The sequence below is a fragment of the Spea bombifrons genome, chromosome 5, assembly GCF_027358695.1.
Source record: "Spea bombifrons isolate aSpeBom1 chromosome 5, aSpeBom1.2.pri, whole genome shotgun sequence".
Classification (NCBI taxonomy): domain Eukaryota; kingdom Metazoa; phylum Chordata; class Amphibia; order Anura; family Pelobatidae; genus Spea; species Spea bombifrons.
In genome coordinates this window covers 81,596,230-81,616,661 of record NC_071091.1, presented here as the reverse complement: position 1 = coordinate 81,616,661, position 20,432 = coordinate 81,596,230, and the positions used below count along the sequence as shown (strand labels likewise).

General features: G+C 35.6%; 2 protein-coding genes across 2 annotated transcripts in view; one reads left to right on the top strand and one right to left on the bottom strand.

Moving 5' to 3' along the window:
* Window positions 1–161: 161 nt before the first annotated feature.
* On the bottom strand, window positions 162–19,666 carry LOC128496550 (desmoglein-4-like). Its single transcript, XM_053466229.1, has 16 exons — window positions 19,379–19,666; window positions 11,251–11,286; window positions 9,906–10,043; window positions 9,077–9,235; window positions 8,249–8,393; window positions 7,792–7,958; window positions 6,860–6,994; window positions 6,329–6,514; window positions 5,474–5,745; window positions 4,556–4,698; window positions 4,201–4,422; window positions 3,242–3,475; window positions 2,983–3,110; window positions 2,526–2,571; window positions 1,344–1,633; window positions 162–1,256 (listed from the first exon to the last, which is right to left on the bottom strand). Exons 1-16 carry the CDS (start codon window positions 19,424–19,426, stop codon window positions 276–278), a joined length of 3,330 nt encoding a protein of 1,109 aa, XP_053322204.1. The 5' UTR covers window positions 19,427–19,666; the 3' UTR covers window positions 162–275.
* LOC128496551 (desmocollin-3-like) overlaps window positions 11,082–20,432 on the top strand; it is a 75,849-nt gene continuing 66,498 nt past the window's right edge. The window contains exon 1 of the mRNA XM_053466230.1: window positions 11,082–11,091. The gene's annotated coding sequence lies outside the window, so the exon portion shown is untranslated. The remainder of the gene's footprint in view (window positions 11,092–20,432) is intronic.

The following is a 20,432-nucleotide window of genomic DNA, read 5'->3' as shown; positions in this document are numbered from 1 at the left end:
AAGACAGCTAGTAAATATCCCTAAAACACTGCCCTTGATTATTTGACAGCTACTTTCTCCAAAATTATTTAAGCTTTTCTGCCGCTCAGGGACAATGTAAAGTTCAATTAAATAAGGAATTTTAAACATTTTAGATGTCTTAAAAGTAAAAAAAAAAATCAAAGGCATTGGTTTAGTAATCTAAAGAAACCCTGCTGTCTGAATAAGTAAATTCTATAACTATGTTCTTGGAGTGGGTCAACTGTATCTTAATCCATGAACACACACTGAAAGCTTTATTGCTTGGTATATTGTACTTTGCTATACTTTGTTACTTTGCTGCGTGTAAGACTTGGAGAAGTAGATCCAATGGACTGTGTTAACAGGGGTTCAGTACTCAACAACTGGTTTGTCATGCCTGTGCCGGACCTTACAGTTTTTTCTGTTACAATTACATTTTGCCCTGCACTGACATCATGGGGAAAGCCAAAACTACCACCACGGGCACTGGAGGCAGGCTGTATTAACCTCTCGGTAACAACAACATTCTGGCCATCACCAAATTCTGGTATATTAAAAGAATTAGACAGCCTTGAGTTGCTTGGGCCAATAACTCGCTCCCTAAGAACAACGTTTGAACTATCAGATAGATCTGGGAAATCTAGAATGTCATGCACTCCAGAAACAGGCCGCATTACCCTTTCTGTGACGATAACATTTGAGCCATCAGGTATCTCAGGAAATCCTCCTTGCACTCCAGAAGCAGGTCCAACCACCCTCTCTGTTACTACAATGTTAGGCTGATGGGTAGCAGGATTCATAGAGGTACCAGATGTTGTGTATGTTTCTGTTACAACTACATTACCTGGGATAAGATTGTCAGGTATAGGCCTAGCTGGCTGAAGACTGCTAGATGTGTATGAACTTTCAGCCACATAAGATGAGTTCACTACAGGTACAGGTGGACCTCCATAGGCAATCAAATTAGATGTATCAGTATACCTTACAGTTGTATCGGTTTCTACTAGCGGAACATTGGCAGATACTCTTGGCTCCTCACCACTTAGCACAGGGTCGATTTCTTTACCTACACATATCTCAGCAAGAGTTTTAAATTTTGGCCCTAAAGTGTCCAAGTAATCTTCTTCAAGGTCATCAGCAATAAAACTGCAGCAGCCAATAGATCCAGCTGGGCTTCCAATGCCTTCATTATCATAAATTAAAAGGCAATCGTTTGCAGGGCGACTTTCATCCTCATTTGCATAGGCATCTGCTTTCTAAAACAAGAGTAATAACATTAATCAGTAAAACACAGATACGGGCACTAGCATATCTGTGAAATAAATTATGTTTGATTTGCTTACCTCAGCAAAATAATTTTCTATGTAAGCCATGTTCAAAGTGCCACCTTCTTTGTAATGTGAAGGAAGAGCAACACCTAGAGATCCATCTATGTTACTCTCCCCAGAACGTCCTGCTGTTTCTAGCATATTTCCAAGGCCTGTTCCTTCACCCATGATTGTTCTTTCTCCATACACTGAGGATTCTCTTACTCCAGATGCCCCTGCTATACCTCCTGCGACTGCTGCCCCCGCACCAGCTGCTATGGCAGCACCAGTACCTACGCCAATCATGTTGTTGGTTGTATAAAGATCTGGAAATAACCAAGTGACAAACATAGCTGAACTGTACATTCCTAAAACCTTGCAGGTAATATGGCTTCTAAAATATAATATATGTATTTTTTTTTTATGCTTTTCGATTTAAAAAAAAAAAATCTAACTTTTGAACTCTTTGTTAAACGGCAGATTACCAACAAGGAAACACTGAAAGTTATGGGATACCATGTTTTGGGCCCTATCAATTATACGCACAGATTTTAATGAATCTAAACATGCAAACATACCAAAGTATATTTTTACCATAACTAGGACACATTGGAATCTTAACCTGGCTTTAGCACCCAGAACTAAAACAAATGCTTGAGTAATTCACTTGTTAGCCTTATAAAATAAAATAAAATAGAATAAAATAGATAAAATAAAATAGTGGAATAAAGCTGGTTTGTGGTGGGATAGAGTTCAAAACAGAATCAATGGATGTCCCTGGCATTCAACCCTTTACTACACAACAACAGTGCATACAACAGTTCTATTGTAATAGTTAACTGTAATAATTTAGAGCCTAGAGTTAAATCTCAGACATATTTAGGGTAAAATAATACATTTTAAAAAAAATAGTTCATTTTGGTCTACAGGCAGCGATGGTGAAAGCAATTGTGCTCTTGACAAGAACGATGTGTGCTAACGGGACATTTTGGCTGCAGTTGGACCAACCCATTATTAACATTGTCCCGAATACACAGACAAGGCAACTGTTTACTAATGCTACTTATGCACCAAACTCCAACTGAGAAAGTACAATTGTAGGCAGAATTATATATTTATTTTTTGTATTTTTTAAAAATGCTTCGATTAGGATGGAATGCTTGATGCAGTACTCAATGGGGGGAAAAAAACAACAATTATTCCAGCCAAATAACTTACCAGAGTAACCTGGGGCACCTGAATTTATAAGCATACTAGTCATATCCTATAGAAGAAGAAAAAAAGACAAAATTAATCTCTTATTGATATAGAATTTGTCTCATGAATAATATATGCGGTAATGATTATAAAGCTGCTGCTTGTTGTATGAATGAAATAGAACAATTTTGATGAAGGTCTGTGGCTTACATGTGATTTAATTAAGTTTTTCTTTAATGACAGGATAAATGGAACAATGGAAGTGGTAGATGTTAGTATAGTGAAGGAACTCAAACACGCATGAGGTAGGTATTACGCTATCATGAATCTAAGGCTGATTAATGTCCGAGTCATTACATTAAGAAAAACAGGCAGACTAGACGGGCCGAATGGCTTTTATCTATCGAAATAAAAGTCTGGTGAAAATGCATAAAATAGATATAAAGTGATGACGATGAAAAAATGTTAAGTCACTGACCACATCTTCAGGTTTTGCTCCTTCAGTTTCCCATGGGCGACATGCCCCATCATATCCATCTGCGACGGGAACAAATGCAGATTTTGCTGCAGATCCGCAGAGGCAGAATGGTAAGAGAAGTAAAGCCACTGTTTGAGAAGGAAGGGAGTCCTGTTATCTATTTGTTATTAGTCCAACTATATATGCACAAGTCCAAAAACCATACAATTGAAATGAATACCAATCACCAAAAAGATGGGTGTACATTCGGGATACTTACATAAAAGTACTAAAAATCCAAGGATGAGGAGACCGATGGCAGCTGGACCTAATGATACACTCTTGCTTGCCATTTTTGTGGCATCGCAAACACCGCCTGTTGTGCACTCACAAATTTGCAGTCTTACTGGCCATGGTGCAGGACAGCTTAAGTTACCATTATCTCTGACAGATATCTGGAGTGTTACATTACGGGGAACTGTTCCAGGGCTCCCTACCAAAGCAACACTAGTGTCTAAAAAACAAAACAAAAATATATACACATTTATATATATATATATATATAAATATAATAAAACATTGCTCCTTTTTTCATAATGCCTGCTATTTGAACACAGTGGCATTTGTTTTGTTAAATAGTTGAGCTACATTAGAAAACGTAATTGAAAACAAAAAAGTTTGCTAACATCAGAAACACATATACTCATGTGCCAATACTAAAGTCTTAAAATATAATTACAATCCATTTTTACATCATTACATTTTAGACCTAGAATCATCTATAGAGTGAGCACTACCACAACAGTTTTGTGAACATTGACAATTTGATCTAAAACTACACCAGTTATCACAATGTTTCATATAGTTGCATCTATTTTTCTGAAAGAGTGGCAAATAAGTAAAGCAGCCTCCCAGCAGAAGTGGTAAAGGCTAATACTGCGAGGAAATATACACATGCATGCAGCACCGAGCAAATATTTTCTTCTTCTTCTTCATATGAATGTGGTAACTTCAATTTTGACAAATTTTTCAGTTGTTTACGCAAATAACACTGTAATAACACCATAAATGTCAACCTCGATTTCTAAAACACATCTCAAAGTAACAAGGAGCTTCCAAGCAATAAATATATTACATATGTGTATATGAACTGAACCAAATTCTGCACAAATCGGGGATAATAGATTAATACATTGCCTCTGTGTTCCGTAAAATACCTGTATTATCCGTCATTCTTACCATCAATTCTTTGTGTAGACCAGGCCATTTGATCAGGGTTGTTTGTAATTGTGAAGGTAAATGGGGCACCGTATGGAGCAGAGTCATTATCGAACGCCTGGACTGCAACCCTCATGTTATCCACACACACTTGTCGGACTTCATTAGTAATCACAGGGCAGTTGTTATTTGTTGCAGGGACATTGAGAACAATTGTGGCAGTGGCTGTTCGAGCTGGTACATCTACAATAGATAAATCATTTTTAGGATTTTATTTTTTTATATATATATACAAAATGTTTTTTTTTGTTTACAAAATGTTTCAGATGTGTAGAGAAGAGTGTCTTTAGTGCTTTGAGAACAATCATTTTCTTACCATCATTTATTGCTAAGATTTCAGCTGTGTATGTGCCATTGACAACATTGGAAGATTCCCGAGTCATTTCACGAACAATCCTTATCTCACCAGTTATAGAATCAATAATTAGCCAATTCTCAACATCCAGTCCCATAACATACCTGTTAAATATATACACATTAACATTGTAATTTGGAAACGTACACATTGCCTAATTGTACACCGAGAAGTACCTTTATGGTTTCCTATAATTATTTAACATGCTACAGAATCCATAATGAAAAATGTGATTCTTGGATTAGATGTTATAGGTAATAATCATTTTATTAATAGGCATAGATAATAACTGTAGTACAAATACCTTAACTTAAAACAAAAACACTTAAATTCATACCCCTGTTGTACATAAATCAGACAAAGATTGTAAGCTCCTTTGAGCAGGGCCCTCCTCACCTGTTGTTTCTGTAAGTCAAATTGTTATGTTATATACTACTTGTTATGTCCTGTCAACCCATTGTACAGAGCTATGGAAAATTATAGCACTATATAAAGCAATAAATAATAACAATAATAGTGAACCAACAAGATTTTCTTTGCTTTCATTGGAATCAGTGCAATTAGCGATGTCTCTGAAAAGTTGACTTGATAGAGTTATCTTCCACCTCACTGTGTATCAATGGTGTTAATATAATAAATACTGCGTACGGGCCACTATTATTGTAGACCTAGAATATGCATTGTTTATAACTGCCTTTTAGACCCACCTTATTTAATTGGCAGTGTAATTCTAAGAAGAGCCAACACAGACCTTATTGAAGGAATATTCATCAGGGTTGGCTTATTATTATATGTAATTTGAGTTCATCGAGATACATCAGGAAAAAAACACTATGTTTGAGATTTAGTTTTTTTCTTAAAACAGTTAATTTATCTTACCTAATGTTGGTAGCAGGCCCGCCGGTGTCTACATCTGATGCCCGCATTGTTGCAAGTATATATGCATATAAAGCTTCTCCAGAAAGCCCTGAAGGTATCTGTACGTATTGTGTGCTTGGAACAAATGAAGGCCCTTCTCTTTCATTTTGCACCTGAATGCTAATGCTTGTCACCTTGGCCTGAAACTCAGAAATAACCGATGTATGGAAGGCTGCTCTATTGGTAACCACAAAACCAAGATTGAGTGACTGCATGGCTTCATAATCCAGAGCCTGAATAGAAGATAAAAATAAGAGTTAAAGAACTATATGTTGTATACTGTTTTTCCCGCCTAAACAAGTGGGCAAATTTTATGGTAAACGTCCTGCATTGTTAAAAGTTTCTACTTCTGTTGGCAATATTTTTATTGCATGTTCAGGAAATAGCGCATGAATTTGCAGAATATACATTTTGTAAAGTGACAGGACAGTATACAAACTGAATACAGACTGAGAATACAGAATGTAAGGAAGTTTTACTTTACGGACAGTGTGGTAGATAAGTACAGCAGCATCCCAGAAGAAGTGGAAGAAGTTAACACAGTAAGGAAATGTAAACATGCATGAGATTGGCATAAAGCTATCCTGAATCTACGATGAGACCAGTGACTGACACTATAAGTCTCTTTATAAGGACAAATAGAGAGACTGCTGTGAACAATGTTTCTAGGTTTCTAACATGCGGAAACTGTAAACCTCTAAAAAGGTTAGGACACCACATCTGGTTCTTCCCTAGTGCTTCATGTAGTATTACAGGAATATTATCACGGTATTGTGATTCAGACAGCACTAATATGTATGTGTTTAACAAACGCACCTTAACCACTCTCAAGATTCCTTCATTAGTTTGAGTATCTGTCTCCATCACAAACCAGCCTCCTTCATTTCCTGAGACAATATTGAATTCTGCAATCCAGTTGTCTGTGTACATTTCATCAAGGTCAAATGCTCTAATCCTTAGATTGGTTAGACCTACCATATTTTCAATGATCTGAACGGAGTACTAGAATATAAGAAAATACATATTCTGTTAGATGTCTTTATGTGAGTGATAAACTTTAAAATAAAGGCATATTAAATTTAGTTATACAAGCTAAGTGCTCCTTGACCATCAGTTAATATACCATTAGTTTTGTAAATGGTAGACTTGCACAATGACAAGAAGTAAAAAGCAAAGTTTCTGCTTTCTGAGATTGTTTCTTGCACTATAAAATTTCTTGTCCAAAAATTTTTTTAATAAAAAACGTCCTTGGGATATTCAAGTGGTACTTGTAATGAGAAGTAACAATTTATGACTAGGCACTGTGGCATAGCCTTCATTATTTTTAATGCTTACTAAAATTCTTACCGAATCAAACTCGAGTGTAGGGAAGTTATCATTCACATCCAAGATTTGGATGTTACCACCGCATTGTCCAGATAATCCACCGGCACCTCCATTCAAATCTGAGCCACCAACCATAATACTGTAGCTACTTTGTTGCTAGAAAGAAGGAATACAATATGCATTACAGTAGTCTATACCTTAAAATGGATGGATTAAAACATACAAAACAAAAACATCATGAAATAAAATTATTAATAGTTATACTATCACAAAACCAACTTTACTCACATCTACTCTACAGGCAAACACAGTAGCTTCTTTTCTCTTAAGATTTGTAATAATACATATTTGTAATGGCTACAGTAATACACTTAAGGCCTAGTAATAAGACCTTCTTCAGACTGTAGACGCAAAAGGGTGGGTATGAATACCTTTAAAAATGGGTCTCATTAGACCCCCTGGAACTCATGAGCCAGTGGTGGAGCTGGCTGGCAGTGAGTATGGTGCAAAGCAGGATATATGTTCATTCAAGATGGATTTACAAATATAGTGTATAGTGACCACTCTGCCATCATATGCATTGGAGGTATGATGACTGTAGTGTCCCTCTAATGATAACTGGCTATTAGTAAAGTCTTTTTCCAGCTATCCTTCAGTCTATTAGAACATATTACAGGGAATATTGCCATTAATATATTCTGAATTTGAGGCAATAGCAATAAAGAGTTGTGTCTATAAACTGCTCTTGGCAGTAACATTTACATTACACACACTATCTGTCTTGTTGATTCTTTGTATTCTTATGGCAATGTAACCTTTTTTTCTGAAAAAAACTCGCTTTCACCATTTCAAACACAAAATAACCTTCACATGTTTTGTTACTTGATTTTGATAATAAACAAAAGTTTACAATACAAGTTAATGCAAGAACTGTGTAAACAGAAATTACGTACCTCTCTATCTAGGAAATTTGTCATTGTGAAGACTTGTCCAGTGACTTTATTCATAATAAACATTGGAGGTTCAGCAGGACTCTGAGAAATTATTTTGTAGGCAATCTGGGAATTAATAGTACCTTGCTCATCCGCATCCGTGGCATTCATGACCATGACCAAAGTATCTGCATGATATTAAATAAAAAACAAAACTAAGATTTTTCCCCCCATACAGTTCTAGGTGTCCTTTGGCTACTAGACCATTAGTGTCCTTACATTAAGATAGAAGAGTTTGGTGCAAATAACTCAAGATGGAAGGCTCCGGTACAGTCCTTCCAGTTTGTCTACCATAATGCCCCCAAAAGAGGGATATGACTAGATTTGCCTTGATAACATTTTCATGAAAAAGTGTATGATAATATAAAATCCAGAGATTCAAACCAAAAAGTGCATTTTACATATTTTTTTTTCGTACTTGCTCTTGATCTTTCTGCTATGGAGCCGACAAAAACACTTTGCATGAATATCGGTGGGTTGTCGTTAATGTCGAGCACCCTCACTCGCAGCTCAAGAGGTTTTTCCAAATCAGCCCCATTGTTACTTATAGCGCGGACAACCAGCTAAATGTGTTTAAAAAGACAGAAAAAGACACATTACATAATTTAACACAGTAATTCCAGCATTCTGTAATGCAATAATTTATCAGTGCCATCCATGAATCCCATTAACCCCTTAATGACAAAGCCCGTACATGTACGGGCTCAAAATGCATTGTTTACAATGGGTTTAGGGACCGCCCATTGTCCTTAAGGGGTTAAAAAGCATACATCGTATCAAAACCTAAATATATCTGAATAAAGCATAAACAGTGTATTTAAGTATTTAGTATAGACTGTACAGAACAGCAATAAGCCTTGAGCTTTACTAATCTCCACAGTATGTATTGTGCATGCTATAGTATATGTACCATGCATTATCTCAATGTATTGTGATGAACTTATCCAATGAATGTCATCATACAACCATTTGGCCGTTAGTGTTCTGAATATCTACAGTATATATTGCCTACTTTGGCCACACAGAACCGTACAGAAAAATGTGGACCGCTATCAACATAGTAATTGTAACAAAGTAACTGTCAAAGCCTATTGTAATTATGTTAAACTTATTTCCATATTTAAGGTGACATTCGCACTGGTTACATTTTCTTTTAAAATTATATCTTTATTTCAATTAGACATTGATTAATGCTATAGGTAAAGAAATATATCCCAAAAATAAATAGTAAGAATGTAAAACTTACAAAGAATATTGATATTTGTTCACGATCAACAGTGACGCCAGTAACATTCAAATCCCCAGTTCTTGGATTTATCAAAAATACACCAAAAGGGTACATATCCACCCCCGGTCCAGACACTGTGTACCTTATGTTTGTTTTTATGGCTGCGTCAGAGTGAACCTGTAGATTTAATTAACAACAATGTGATACACTTTCATCCAAAGATTATATTAAGCTCATGTTGTAATGTACTTTACTGCATTAACAAAAATGCGTGATTACCTAGAAATTCCCTTAACTTATCAGTTAAATAAAATCCTTAATTTAGTATTTCTAACATCAGTATTATTCAGTAGCATGTGAATCCTCCCTGAAATGATTCAGCACAGTAAAGAAATCAGAAAAATACAATACAAGGGGAAGTGCACCATGCAAAAAAGCAAAATATACCATCAAAATACAAAGTGAGAGGTGCAAGTAGGTGAGAATTACACTGTAAACCAAATTAAGAGTAAATAAAATTAAAAAATCTGCTCACACTGAGAAAAAGAGATGATGTTTGGAATTGTGAATGACTTTCCATTTATTTACAAAGTGTGAAAATGTATCAGGGAAATTTAACATAAACTGTATAAATAGACATATGACTAATAATAACATTTAAATAATCTTCATAATCATTTTATATTTTTTAAGGTGATCGGCATCATACATTTGAAATTTTAGGTACTGATTTACTTTCATAAATCACTCATAAATCACGCCCCAATATTTTTTTTTTCTACTCTTAGGTATCACAGAATAGAACCACTTATTACATTAGAACATGTCAGTATCTAATGTGCGTTACCTTTGCAATCGGGTTCCTGTATCTGTTATCCTCTTCTTCTCTAATATTGACTGGTGGGATAATCCATTCACGTTTTTGCCGTTTGAGTTGTAGAGGTTCCCACATTATTTTTCCATTTTCATCTTTTCCATGGTTTACCTGTGATAGTTTATAAAAAAAAATAATGTATATTTGCATTTCTTCTGAAAATAACAGGCCTTTGATACACCAGACACATGTAACACGATTATAAATTAATGAAAATAAATTCCTAGGTCATTAAGACAGCTATACCTTAATATCTAGGGTTCATCATATTTTTCGCTTATTAGAATGTCTAGTTTGTCTTCTCTTTGTTTGTCTTTGTTAGAATGAATATTGTACAATTTCTGGGTTGGAACAAAGCCCAAACAAACATGTCTAAATCTGGTTTTTCAGGATCCATTAATGCAATCCTATGTCACACTTTAAATTAAATTACATTTATTGATATGCATTCTTTAGCTCCTAGCACCACTTTGAAACTAAATGCATTTGCACACACTGCCCTTTGGTAAAATACTTGTTTTATGACAGTAAGGGCAACTGTTGCAATTATAGCTTTTCCCGTCACTATTATCAATTAAAACTACCTATGGTATCTGTTTTTGTCTATCAAATACTATTAGTTCACCCAGTAAGATCTCAGATCAACAAGAAGCTGTAGCAAAGTTAGCATCATATGTTATGGCCCTCATTATTCACCGTTTTTGAAGGCTGTCCAAACCAATCAGCAACAAAAAGCACTTAATGATAGGGGAGAAATAACTTAATGGGAAGTTCTAATCATGCATATACTGAGCAGGAAGTTAAGTTACCTTTCTTTGTGGTATCTGCACTAGGGGAGATCCTAATATTTAGAACAAACACCGAAAAATAGTTACCTGCGCACTTCCGGTGCTTATTTAGACAAATGGAGGTTTTTAGTTTCACTCCAATGGCCATTAAAATGGAAGCTCGCCTGCCACGTCACGGCAAACCCCTTAGGCGAGTCCTACACTAAACAATTCACCTCGCTGCTGTGAGCTAAAGGTAAAAATCTCTAATATTAGATAGTGCGCAGGTAACTATTTTTCGGTGTTTGTTCTATGTATTTTGGGCTGATGAATACTATAGCCGTTGCTGCCGCCCAAGAGTGATGGAAGTTTGAGCGCAGGGCTTTCTTCTATGTGTTTGAGATCCTAATATTGTTTATTTTTATGGTATAGAACTGTACAATTTGGGAAACTGACAGATCTGCGTGTCTTGTAATAACTTTTCTTAGCGTTTCTGAGGGGGTCTGCTTGGAGACCTAATTAGCAATTGATATCAACAAATATTTTATTACCTTTATATGCCATTCACAGCTACATTGTAAAGCTACCTGTAGACAAAAGAAAAAATATATAATTTAGTGCGTTCAGTACAATAATAATGACTCCAATAAAAGCTATTAATCTAAAAATATAAGATACAGTAAACCGCAGTGTATATAATTCATTTTAGCTCATGAAAAAAAACAGAATTGCATGCAGCAAGACCCATTTCTTTATGACAACGTTCCAAAGGTGGTGAACATAACAAACACAGCAAACTAAAATATGCTTTTGAACCTGAAAAAAATGACTGCCATGTGTCACGGATCTTTGCCAAACACCTACTTGCATCACAATAATAATCAGAAAGGAGTCTGTTAGGGCCATCACTAACAATATTCATCCTTGTTACTTTGGCCATATAATTGTATGTGTATATATTTTAATATAAGCATAAAAAAAACCTTTCTTATCTACCTACACCCAGGTTTAGCAGCCCCTGGCTCTGTAAATGTTATTGAGAACCTCATTTGAGCTGTTATGGAGCGTCAGAGACTGATGGTTCTTAGGTAATTGTAAGTCATCCAAAGATGTTACACTATAGACTCACAATTCAATGTACCCACAAAAAATGTTGTTTCAGTGTTAACTCACATTTGGTTCATCTGGGAAATACAATAACAATAGGCTCATAAAAGTGTATTAATTGTAAAAATGCATTCATACAATCAGGATGAACACAGTAAATAACTGCAGTGAACAAAACTATAACGTTTGCTATAACCAGAGATAGACCACTAATCCCATGTTTACATGCAATTAATTATCCCTACTCATATGCTTGATCTTTGGGAATATATTATGTGTCATATTTTTACTTTTTTTTTACTTTTACTTTAATATGTATACTCTTCCGCTTTGGGGGACAATGTTGCAACACCACATTGCCCAACATACAGCAGCAAGGAGAGTCAGTGGAATGTAAAATCAGTTCTAGGGATGGAGGTTTATCAAGTAATTCCCCGTACATAGATTTTTAATAGGAGAAGACATGCAGTTTGAAGCATTTATTTTGTAGAAAAGATTCTTGGCGTAACACACCCTATCCAATGAATCACACCCAAAATGTGCTGAGCACAAGCGAAGCTGGCATGTTTGAGGAACCACCCATAGTCGCAGAAAAAAGTTCTGTAAGCTAAAAGCCAAAACCTCTTTAAACAGAGCAGGTTAGTGCAGAATAAGCAAACTGGGAAGAAACCCAATAATCCTTAATGACTATGTTGACCAGATAATAGCAAGGCATAGAATATCCAAGTACTGCTATAAAATCACCCTGTTGAACAAGAAGCTTGAGTTTCACAGATCATTTTTTTATATCATTAGCATATCATTAGATAGAATATGCTTTATTTCCTGTTTTAACATTTTAAATCACCTGATATAATCTTTATATAACCTTCTCTTGGATTTTACCCTAATTGGGCTAATGGGAATAAATAACAGGCCATGTCATTTGGGCTTCCCGTACATAAATTGGTCAAACAAAAATTACGATATATGCTTTATTCTACTGTGTACAAACAGGTATGCATATACATGGGTTACGCAAACTTTATGGACAGCGAGCACACAATCAAAGAATGTACTATTCTATATGTTTTATTATTATTATTATATTTTATATTATTATTATTATTATTATTTTATTATTATTTTATTATTATATTTTATATTATTATTATTATTATTATTATTATTATATATATAATATAGAATGAACTATTCTATATTATTCCAATATATAAGAGGCACAGTTTTGAGATAGTCTGTTCAATGATATGTAGTCCAGGAATCTAGAAGGAACTAAATGCAACCTGCACAATGATAGTTTCCAAGATGTCCAAAGAGTGTTAAAAGGTTTCCCATGGTATTATTATTTATTTATTTATTTATAGCACCATCAAATTCCGTAGCGCAGTACAATAGGATCAATGTTACCCCTGGCATTATTATGAAGGACCAATCCCAATCTATATTTGTGTATTATAAAAATGCATTTAACATTTGTGTAAGGGCACAACAGGTTCTACAATAATTATGTCAAGAACAATCCAGATTTGTAATAGATACCTATGGTATTTATATTGAAATGACCTCACTGGATGCCCTGTTACTCACATTTATACTCACTTACTGCTACTTAAAATGCTTTTATTTCGTTATATGTTGGTGATGTGGCTGAAGTTATTGCAGTTGTGGTTTCAACAGCGTTTAATTTATGTGAGTGAGCTTGATGAATGATGAGAAAGATCTCTTCTCCACCCACCACTCCCCTGCCAGATGAATCAGTACAACAATAAACGCCATTTAACAGTTAACTATGTCAGCAAAAGCCATTGAAAGTAGAATGTGAGCTGTCTTGTTATATGAGCAACTAGAGAAGAATTCATGATAATTTGCACTTCTAGTTTCTAGTTCTGAATAAAATGGGTCAGTTTCTAAAAAAAAAAAATATATACTGGGCAATAGAGAAAATCAGTTTGCCCCAGTTTGAAAATTATTCTTGTTCAATAAAGCCCTTGAGGTGGTAAAATATAGTATTCTCTGGTACAGTTGGTATCGGAGGAGGGGGAAGGAGCTTGCTTTTAGCTGTATAAAGACAGCCTTGCTTAGGAGAGACGGGTCAATTCTCCAATGGCAACACACAAGGTAGCCATGTCTATCACAAGGTACATGTTCAACTAAGTCTTCTTTTGTTGGCTGTTGTAACTATTCACAAACTTAGGACCAGCCCTGTGCAGTGAAAAATAATAATGTCTGATCACCACGAATTAACCGTTAATAAAATAATTTTACAGTATTTACACTGTATTATTTTAGTAATTACAATGTATTACAATTCACTTTGATTTAGGATAATTTTTTTGAACATCATTTCCCTGATTAATAATATTATGGACGGGCTCCGCACTTCTTTTGGGGAGCATGCCAGAGATAATCTTCTTTTGGTAACCTAATATAGCAAAAAAATAATATAAATCTAAGAATATTTTTCAAAGAATCTTGAATCAGATATTAAGAACTACTGTTTTTCCTTACAAATGGAAAAACTTTCAGTTTTGGTACAATGTCTGTAGCATGTGCGCCTGCATGTCCAAAAAAACATGAAAGCTTGTTTCTGGCTCCCTATGCAAGAGCATTTTATTTCATTTTGCTAGGTATATTCATGTTAGAAACAGTTTATTTGATGTGTTATATAAATAAGTGCGTGAACTTAGATGTACTAGATTATACACTCTGCTTTCTGGAGAGTTTTTACATTTCTTCCCCAAAATACCTATGCAAGTCATTGCATGCGTGCAACATTTCTATACTAAAACAACAAAACAAACATATTGTATCTTTTAAGATTAGATTCTTATTTCTCTCTCTTTCTTCTCTCTCATCTCTCTTTCTTCTTTCTCTCATTCTTCCTCTTTCTTGTTTATCCTTTACTTCACTCTATCTTCTCTTTTCTGTTTCTATTTTTTTAATTTGTCCCATGCACTACATTAACCAGCAGCAACCCTCCATACACAGCACTATCTGGCAGCCCCTACTGTACACAATACAAGCTAGTTTAATTAAAAATGAATGTCTTATCACATGCCTACAACTAAAATATGGCCTTAGTGTTTTGTCTCTGCAGAGTTTAATGTAAAATACTAATGCTTTTCTTATACTTTTTCACAAGAAGTATGTACTGGTAATAAGAATAGTACTCATCCCCTTTTCGTGAATACTGGAAATGGCCTACAGTGTTGGTTCGTTTCCTGTCTAGGTTATCTTGGTTTTCATATAGTTAGGATCAAAATGTTTTTCTCATTGACACATTAGCTGGTGTATAGACATTGTATAGAATCTTTAGACATAAGGGCCAATGTTTTGAAAGCAAAGCACTAGAGATAAATTCTATATGTGGAGCAATCACCATGGAACTCAATGGAGAATGGAGATGTTCCTGTGGATTACTCAACAGTTCGAATCTTTTCCAAGAAATACTCAAGTATATTTTTAAAATATGATGAAATCACATCTTTACATTACTTTCTAATACTCTAACACATTTGTAATTTTGAAGTACATTATGCCAAAACCTCACATCAAATATATTTTTATGCTCACTATTACAATTTTCATTAATATCTTTATCAAAGGCTGAGCATGAATGCCTAAAACGCCTTTAAAATCCTTTAATTTTTGGAAACTAATATACAGTAAACGACTTTACAGTTGCTTTATGGCGTGTATTTTCTTCTTACTCCCGACTTACTTTCAAAGCCTGCACACAACAAAAATCTATGCAGCAATTATAATTATTGGGTGTAACTCGTGTCAACTCTAAACATGCCCAGTGATTGCAACATATTTTTATATTCCATAAAACCAATCCTTTTCAACGAACAGGGATTCTTTCCGCATTGATGTGTTACATATTTTCTGGAGCTAGATTCCATTACAAGTTTGTCTGTGTTATCCGGAACAGGGTTGCGTTTTGTGTTTGAAAAAACCTCTGTTGTTGAGTCTCATACATTTTTTTTACCATACAGGCCCATGTGAATCCTACTGTTAAAAGGGCAATTCAACCTAAGCAGACACTATGGCCACATTTTCCTAAATGTTGCTGTTACATTGATACATGCATTTTTATATGCAGACATTGTACGTATGTGTGTCTATATACTGATTTGTTTTTTTTTTTTATCATACATGGTTCTTTGTTCATAAATAATATAGTTTACTTCTGTCATAGTAAGACTTTCTCTAGCACAGAAAGTAGCTATCACACCTTTATTTGTATTAATGGATATTTCATTTTTCTGGCTCAAATCCTAACCTCTCTAACCGTACTTTTAGTGTCTCCTTAACTGGAACTTGCTCCTCCCACTACCGCTGTCTGTTGGTGTTGCTCAGGGCTCAGTTCTTGAGCCTCTATTCTTCTCCATCTACACATCTACACTGATATCCCCTCCTGACCTTTCACCTTCTCTTCTAACCTGCCTCACCAACTGGAATTGGATCATGGATGGCGTCCAATAACCTAAAGCTCACCATCTCAAAGACTGAGTTTATGGTTATACCACCAACCCCTCTGTCCACAATTTCCGACATTTATATTACTGTTGATTGCTCTAACATTCAACCAAGAGACCTGTTTGCTGCCTTGGTGTCACTCTTCACTCTGCTCTCTCCTTCATCCCTAACCTCCAGTCCCTCAATAAATCCTGCCACCTTCACCTGAAAATACACCTCTAATCGCCCTCTTTGTTACTCTCATGACCTGTGTCTCTCTTCTACTGTCATTACCTCTCCCCACTCCTGTATTCAGGATTTCACACCCACTGTCTGTACCCCTGCTCTGGAATGTCCTACCCCGTTTTGTCAGACTTTCTCTTCGTACATGAATGTTAAAAGCTCTCTGAAATTCCATCTTCTCCGAGAAGTGTACAACCTTTCTTCCTAACACTCTGCCAGCATCCTAATCAAGCCATCTGAAGGACCACCAACCTCTACAGATTATCCTGACTCGATCAACTCATCCATATCCAAGCAGTCCTCTCCTACTGTTTCACTCCCCCCTCACCTGCTAGGCTGTAAGCTTGCAGGGCCCTCTGTCCTTTGTACTAGTTTGTTACTGTGTGTGATTTGAAATGATTTTATGCACTACACAATCTGCTGGCGCTATATAAGTTAATGTGATGTAATTTAAATTAATAAGATTAAGCATTTTATTTAATGTGAAGTTAAAGACAATGTTATGTCTTCCGATACGATCTCAGCGCAGAATCAAGCACATTCATGATAAGAATATTGCCCTCGCCCACAGAAAATAATTACCTTAATTACATATATGCACTTAAACACAGCAAGGGCACCCCACAAAGCTCTCTCTTATGCCTCTGAAATACTAGCCGTGGCACAAGAAGCACTTCCTGGTCACATATCATGCAGGAAGTGCCCATGGAACAAACCATTTATGGCAGTGGGTGATGGAATACATTCTCCTAACTTTCCATGCAGCTTTCTGAAAGGAAAGTGGCAGCGTTTCATCGGTCACTGAGCATGGTTGAGCCCTGTGTTGCCCTTTTTACCCTTTGATAAAGACAGCCCAACAAGAAGTGCTGTCTAATTAATTGTCCAGCATTAGGGCCACTGGTTGAAGGGCACAGGTCCCACATTTGTTGTACTGAACATTGACACAAATTGCTAGTAGATATAGAGAAGATGGCCCTGCTCTAGGGAAATGGCCACACTTTCCACCATGAGATAACATGTTTTAGTTCACCTGGAGTTTACTAATAAGTGAATGGACCCCTGCATCAATACACAGACAATCTTAGGCAATATGGGTGGGGCTAATTTCTTCTTTTTTTTCCCAAGCTGGGAGCTTCTACACAGTGGCATAATTAGTTTTTTTTCACAGGTCCAGCCCAGTTTAACAACTAATGTGAAAAACACGGGTGAGTATAAAAGGACAATGCTTACTCCCTGTTTGATGCCTATGATGGGTGTGTTGTAATCATGGTCTTTGTAAACAATGTTTTCCTTTTATTGCAAAGCCAACAAAAACCACAGTCTTGGCAAAAAGTATTAGCTACATTAAAAGTGACCACATTTGTGTTTAGCAAGCACGTGGCATGCAAGGTATCAAAAGTAGCCTACACTTTTAAGTTTAAGTGTCTCATTCAGTTATTGTTTTTTCTAAATGGTTGGAACTTCCTTTTGGTATCTCTGTGCATTGTTACTTGCGCTGACAAAGGTCAATCAGTTCCTATATAAAAAAAGCTCAGTGAATGGCTGGGGATCTACATGAAAATGTTTGAGAAAATTAATGTTTGTTTTCACGATTCTACTGAACTGCAACACAGTTCTTCTTCGGCCTGAACTAAAACTGCCACATGCCATATTCATAACTGTCGATAGAACAAGATTTCTTATACAAAAATGGCAGCCAATTCGGTAAGTTATTAGGACTGAATTTAAGGTCTATATCTTGAAATAATTCAGTTTGCAGTATGGCATCATAAATACTCGCTTCATATGAAAGATTTACATCAAAAGGCGCAATTACATTTCATCTGTACCATTTTTCTTAAAACTCCCTAAAAGTCAAATATACCATTAGCTATATTATTATTATTATTATTATTATTATTATCTTTTATTTATATAGCTCCAACAATTTACGCACCACTTCTTACAATATATATTCAAGGGGTATGACAAGACTAGAACTGACAGACTAAGAAAACCGATACATTAGGGGGAGAGAGTCTTGCTCGCAAGCTTACAATCTTGACGGAGATATGAATTTATCCATCATCAAAGCATTTAGAATATGCCATAACATTTGTCATGTGACACAGATGTGTTACATTTCATATAGCGACTTTCCATATTCGGTTTAAAATGGGCCAGTTTATTAAATTCACCCGTATTAAGATTAAGGTTTTGTATGTATTTTTCTCAGCAATAAATTCTCAGGACATAAAGGTATTTAGCTCACTAATGGCAAATACACACAGCGCATCAAGTCCAATCAACGCATAAAGTGAAGTCCAACAATAACGTCAACAATAAAAAATAGGGCTGTCACTTTTTAAAGAAGCGCCTGAACTGTCCTGGTTTGTTAAAGCGTGGCTTTTTGTCAAAGTTATGTAATAACGTATTTTCACTATGTATTCCCATACATAAATAATGTTTTTTTATTATATTATTGTTTGGGTAATATAATGGTATCACAGCTTTAAAAAGTTTTCATCCCAACAAATTCTTCTGCAGTTCTTCTCCATTATATACATAATATACAAAGAATGTCAACCTGTTATATTCATGTGAAATGTAGCAGTGTTCTTGAATTAGTTGTCTGTGAACTGAAGCATATTGAACTCGGTTGACTTTGTAAAAAGTCAGCACTTAATTAATAAGCATCGTCTCCTTACAGCACATAACAAAACAGCATTAAAATAAATATATACAAACAAGAAACATGCAATGAAGCTTCCATTTCCTTGATCCCACAATCTAGAACAATATTTAACTAATTGATGCTCATATATCTTCATTTCCGTCAGTACTTGTAGAAAAGTAAATAAAGTGGGGATTCTAAACTGTACTTACCATTAAAACAAAGAAGGCACCAAATTTTGCACACAGCAGCCAATCCATTGCCACTCTGTGTGCTATAAGACACAACTCCTAAGAATATACTTCTTTTTCTTTTCTTTCCACCTTTACAATTGGAGTAAAGGGATGTTCCTTACTGGCTGCTCTTTCGCTTAGATGTTCAAGGTGTCTCCCTTTCTCTGACAGATGAGCAGAAGATGCTGCACAACAGAGTCCTTTTCTCCACCCATAATCTTGGGCTGGTCTCTCTTGAAACACATGACAGCATCATTATAGCTTCTAGGTAGATGAGTATTAAGACACACCTTGCATCTCACTGTAATGAAACCCAATCAGAATTACATTGTGATGAGGTACGTCACAATACAGACAGATATTCTACATAGAAACTATTAGGAACCATTAGTAGAATTAGTCATTTAAACATTTAGTGGGCATTTATATATGAACATCACCTGGCAATATTTAAGATGTCAATAATATAATAATAAATCTAAGTAGAAGTCCGAGAAACCATCTAAAGTATACTGGAACGACTGTAGCATTCTAGTAGTCCAATCAGACTGTACTGGTTGTGCACCCTGCAATTTAGTTTCTTAGACAGCTTCCTGGTTTGCTGATAGGCTATGTGGACCAGTTTTTTAAATTCATAATTGTGGACATTTTTATGCTATAATATTAGTAACATCGAACAGAACATAGATATGATTTCTTGTGTCATTGTTTGCCCATCTATTTTTGAAAGGGCTAGTCTAGCCTTGTTTAATTAATGCATCTCAGAGCTTGTTTAGAATTGAGTTAAATATATTTAAAGGCTGGTTTATAGGTCTGTAGGTTAGAGTCAGAATTTTTATTCTGGAGGTATGTGGAGGGACAAGCACGGTTATGCAACCGACAAAGAGAGATGGCATTAATAAAATTTGTTTTTAGGTGTTAGAAATGGATTCAAGCGGTGAAAGGCAGGAGATGGGTAGGTCAGAAGGGAGCTGCAAGAAGCCAGATGGGATGTTATATGGGAGTATGTACTTCACTAGTCTCTTGTGTGAGA